A 4,156-nucleotide genomic window follows, 5' to 3' on the forward strand; every position below is an offset into this window, starting at 1 on the left:
CCACCAAACCCTCAACCCTCTACACCCAAAACATTAGTCCACTCTCCAGCAAGGAACCCTCCTTTAAAACCCAGCTCTCCTAGTAAGCTCCCCCCCTCTCTTTCCCCCAAGAAGCCGCCCACCCCTTCCCCCTTTTCCCTCAACCATCCCCACCAAGAGCTTCTCTCAGAAGCGCCTATACATCGGTCTAAGTCAGCAGTAAGTGGTAATGCTCCTCCTTTTCAGATCTTTGATTTGTCCAGTGATGGGTCTAACCTTTCAATTGGGGTCCCCTTGTCCTCTGCTGAAGGGGTTGGTGGGCCTAATACACCTCTTATGGGGTCTGATTCAGCCTTGAATGGATCTGAGCCATCTCAAAATGGGTCTTTTCTTGTATCTTCTGATGGGATTATCTCTTCTTGTAAGCAGTCTAACCCACCTCTTAATAGGTCCAAGCCCTTGTCTAAGCCATCACAAAATGGGTCTAAACCATCCCCTGATCTTCCATATGCCCATCTTTCCAGGACCCATAGGACCACCAGTCCTCACATCAGCTTAAACAAGTCTACTTCTGATGTGTTCCAGAAAGGTGCCATTAGCCATGTGAAGGCCAAGCCAACCAGCAAGAAGAATCTGAGTAAATTGGGTAGTCTCAGTTTTGATGAGAGCTCACTTGCCACCATGGTTGCCGCAAAGAAGGCAGCCGCTAATGAAATCAATGCACAGAGGAAACAGAAAGTTTCTGAATATGGCAGGAAGCAGGGGAAAGCTAGCAGAATAGCTCCAGATGTTTCAACACCCTTGCTCTCACCTTCTTCTGTTGAGCTGAAAAGATGCAAGTTCATCACTACGCAGAGTGGTAAGAGATCTCTTTTTGAACAAAGGACAAATTTTTTTTCAGTGGAAATGGCCAAGTCTCTTCCTGATTCACTATCTCATGAAACAAATTATACTACTTATTATATGTTAATTTTCTTCTTCTCATATATAACAGTGGCTGTATTTATTTTATTTATCAGATCCAGTATTTGTGGCATACCATGATAATGAATGGGGTGTGCCCGTCCATGATGACAGGTAATGAGCTTCTTCAGAGCGGAAACATTTTTATGTACTTCATGCATTCGTTGTGTGTGTAAACGTAGGTATGCTTGTATGTATGTGTGCATCTATTGAATTACGTATATGTGTATGTAAAGGTATGCAGACATCCGTAAATATATGCATGTATACATACACAAACAACACATGCATGAGTGTCTGTATGCGCGGTGCATATATGTGTTTACATAGGTATGCTTGTACGTAGTATGTATGTATGTATTGAATTTTGTACATATGTATGTATGTGTGTGTGTGTGTGTGTGTATGTTCTACAAAAGCCTTCAATCCTTAACTGTATTTTCCCTTCTAATAAGCTACCTTTTCTCTTTTTTTTAAAAAAACTTTAGAATGCTGTTTGAACTCTTGATCTTGGCCGGATTTCAAGGAGAACTTAGCTGGACAACCATTCTTCACAATAGGGATACCTACAGGTACTGTCTGTTTCTGCTTCTGCTCCCAGATTTGGCCAGTTTGACCTCATAAACAAAAATCTTTTTATGTAAGCTATTTTGTCCGACTCTTCAATATTCAGCTCGGACGCATATTTAGTGACCTGTTACTTTCTGTCCTTCTGAAAGCAGGGCTGTTTTTGCTGGGTTCGACCATGCTGCAGTTGCCTCGTTTGATGAGAAGCACATTCAATCCTTGGAGGCTGATAAAAGACTTGGTCTTCCTGGTGGCAAGATCCGAGGAGTTGTTGAAAATGCTCAGAGAATACTCAAGGTATGTGTAATAATTCTAGCTTTGACAGAGAAAAGCATTTCCACATGTATGATATGGTAGCAGAGGAGCTGGGGATGTCTACAAAATTGAATTAGAAATTTGGTGGGAACCCAGGGTAAGGGGACTGGTTATGTGCTCCCAATCTAGGGGGTGTGTGTGTGTGTGCGCGCGCGCATGTGGGATGAACACATCAGGCAAATTTGAAGTTTGATCACATTATTGGATTCTTTCAGTGCAGTGAAGTCACTGTGAATGAATTCAACCAAGACATATTTGTTCTACTAGGCCTTTTAGGTGGGTACATTTATTGTTCCAAGTAGTATGGTGCTTTGTGGCACTACACTGGGCACTACACAATGTGACACTTACATACCAAACCTTTGTTTGATGATGCACAAACCGAGGTGGGGTGGAGGACTTGCACTGTGATGCGAATTTTCGAGGCTTGAACAGTGAACACATTAGGCAAATCATATTATTGGATTCCTTCACCTTGATTGAATCCAACATAGACATTTACGTTCTTTTGGGCCTAATTTCTAGGGGGCTATGTTTGATGTTCTGAGTAGTATGGTGCTGCTTTGAAGCACAACCACAACGTGGCGCTATTAAACCTTTCTTTGATGATGCACAAACAGGAGTGGAAGAATCATGCCTTTAGATCCGGCTTCGCATTTACTCTGGGTAACATAGCCTAGTAGGCTGTCTTTGATTGAGGGTGCCTACGCTAATTGCCCTCCTATTTGCTACCATGAGCATGGAGTGACAGGATTATCAAGTATCTTGTGAGCATTGGATTTCATGTTGGAATTTCAGATTCTTCATTATATGTGAAGAAGACAGAGCATGGTATGGTGGTGATTGTCTGCCCTTGAACCCTTGGTTCTTATAAGGTTTGGCTTTAGAGGACATGGAGTTGTTTCCACTTCCCTGACCCTCCTACATCAGGGAAATCAAATTCTGATTTTCGCTGTTTTTTGTGAAAGCCTTTGCCGGAGGCTTTGAAGGTTTACAAAAGCATGTCTTCCCTATGTTCGTCTTAGAGGAGAAAACACAGCTGTTTGTCCTCCAAACATATGTTCATTTTTGATGTAGAAGAGGTACACATGCACACCTGGTTCTTGATGACTGTTTGGGTTTTGTTTGTAGTTTTGTACTCCTGTTGCCTAAGCTCTGTTTGGAAATTGCACATCTTTTGCCTGTCATCACATTGGTGTTCAACTTCACTCGGGTTTTTCAGGTGCTGCGTGAATTTGGCTCATTGGACGAGTACCTGTGGGGATTTGTCAACAAGCAGCCAATGACGAACCACTATCGTTACCCGAAGCAGGTGCCAGTCAAGACATCAAAGGCAGAGTTCATTAGCAAAGACCTTGTCAAGAGGGGTTTTCGGTCTGTTGGTCCAACAATCATTTACTCATTTATGCAAGTGTCGGGGATGACCAACGATCATCTAGTGCAATGCTTTAGGCACCAAGAATGCATGAAGCTACCTTGTCCTTCTTCTGTTGATTTGATTGAAGAGAAGCCAGAGGAGCCAATGCATCATGAAGATGGCGAGATCCGCTTGCTTAACCTCGATTTTGTTTTGGAAGAAGAGAGTTAACATGAGGTATGTGGACAAGATGAGAAGCTAGAAGGTTGTACAAACATAGGAGAATCAGAAGAGCAAGAGAAACAAGGCGACATAAGGGCCAAGAAACTACACACACACACACACAAAACACTAACTAACAAAGATTGGGGGCGTCTTCTTCGTTCACTACAAAAGCAGACATGTCCGGATGAATGTATAAAATATTACATTGGGTCTTCCTTTTGCAGTAGTTTCCTTTTTGCCCACCTGTAAGTACAGAGCAATGCTGTACCTCTATAGATATAGACCATAAATTTGGATGACTGTATCAGAGCATCAGTTACATGTAAAATCATGTTCTACCTCTTGCAACAAAAAGCTCACATTGTGAGAACTCGGTTGTTAGAATGTCAAATCAGCTTTAGATATTTAGTTGTACCTTGCAACAGAAATATTTAGTTGTACCTTGCAACAGAAAACATGCTGTGGCAACTCAGTTTTTTTGGTGGGAAAATTGGATGCAGGGAAAAGCATGCTTTGATAATCAATTTCCCTTTCAAGCTTCAGAGGCACCATTACTTTTCCTGGCTCAGAATTCTTATTTTTCATCGATTGCACCTCCATTCCGTGGCAATGGGCAGCTACCCACACCCTATAGGCACACACCCAAGTACCTCAAGGGGGAACTTACCCACCTTTGCAAATGTTCGCTGCTTTGGAAGCATTGCACTAGCCTTAAAAGCGTTGCATAAGCCTCCCCTGTGGTATCACCCC

At 42.6% G+C, this 4,156-nt stretch overlaps 1 protein-coding gene across 1 annotated transcript in view; it reads left to right on the forward strand.

The window, feature by feature from the left end:
- Nucleotides 1-3,948, forward strand: part of LOC147636472 (uncharacterized) — a 4,704-nt gene extending 756 nt beyond the window's left edge. The window contains exons 1-5 of the mRNA XM_086801916.1: nt 1-838; nt 999-1,056; nt 1,431-1,514; nt 1,665-1,806; nt 3,047-3,948. The exon at nt 1-838 is cut by the window's left edge and continues 756 nt beyond it. Of these exons, the coding sequence (XP_086658042.1) occupies nt 1-838; nt 999-1,056; nt 1,431-1,514; nt 1,665-1,806; nt 3,047-3,412 (1,488 nt within the window). The 3' untranslated portion in view covers nt 3,413-3,948. The remainder of the gene's footprint in view (nt 839-998; nt 1,057-1,430; nt 1,515-1,664; nt 1,807-3,046) is intronic.
- Nucleotides 3,949-4,156: the final 208 nt, after the last annotated feature.

Source organism: Cibotium barometz, chromosome 8 (assembly GCF_041138505.1).
Source record: "Cibotium barometz isolate CiBa-2024 chromosome 8, ASM4113850v1, whole genome shotgun sequence".
NCBI classification, from domain to species: domain Eukaryota; kingdom Viridiplantae; phylum Streptophyta; class Polypodiopsida; order Cyatheales; family Cibotiaceae; genus Cibotium; species Cibotium barometz.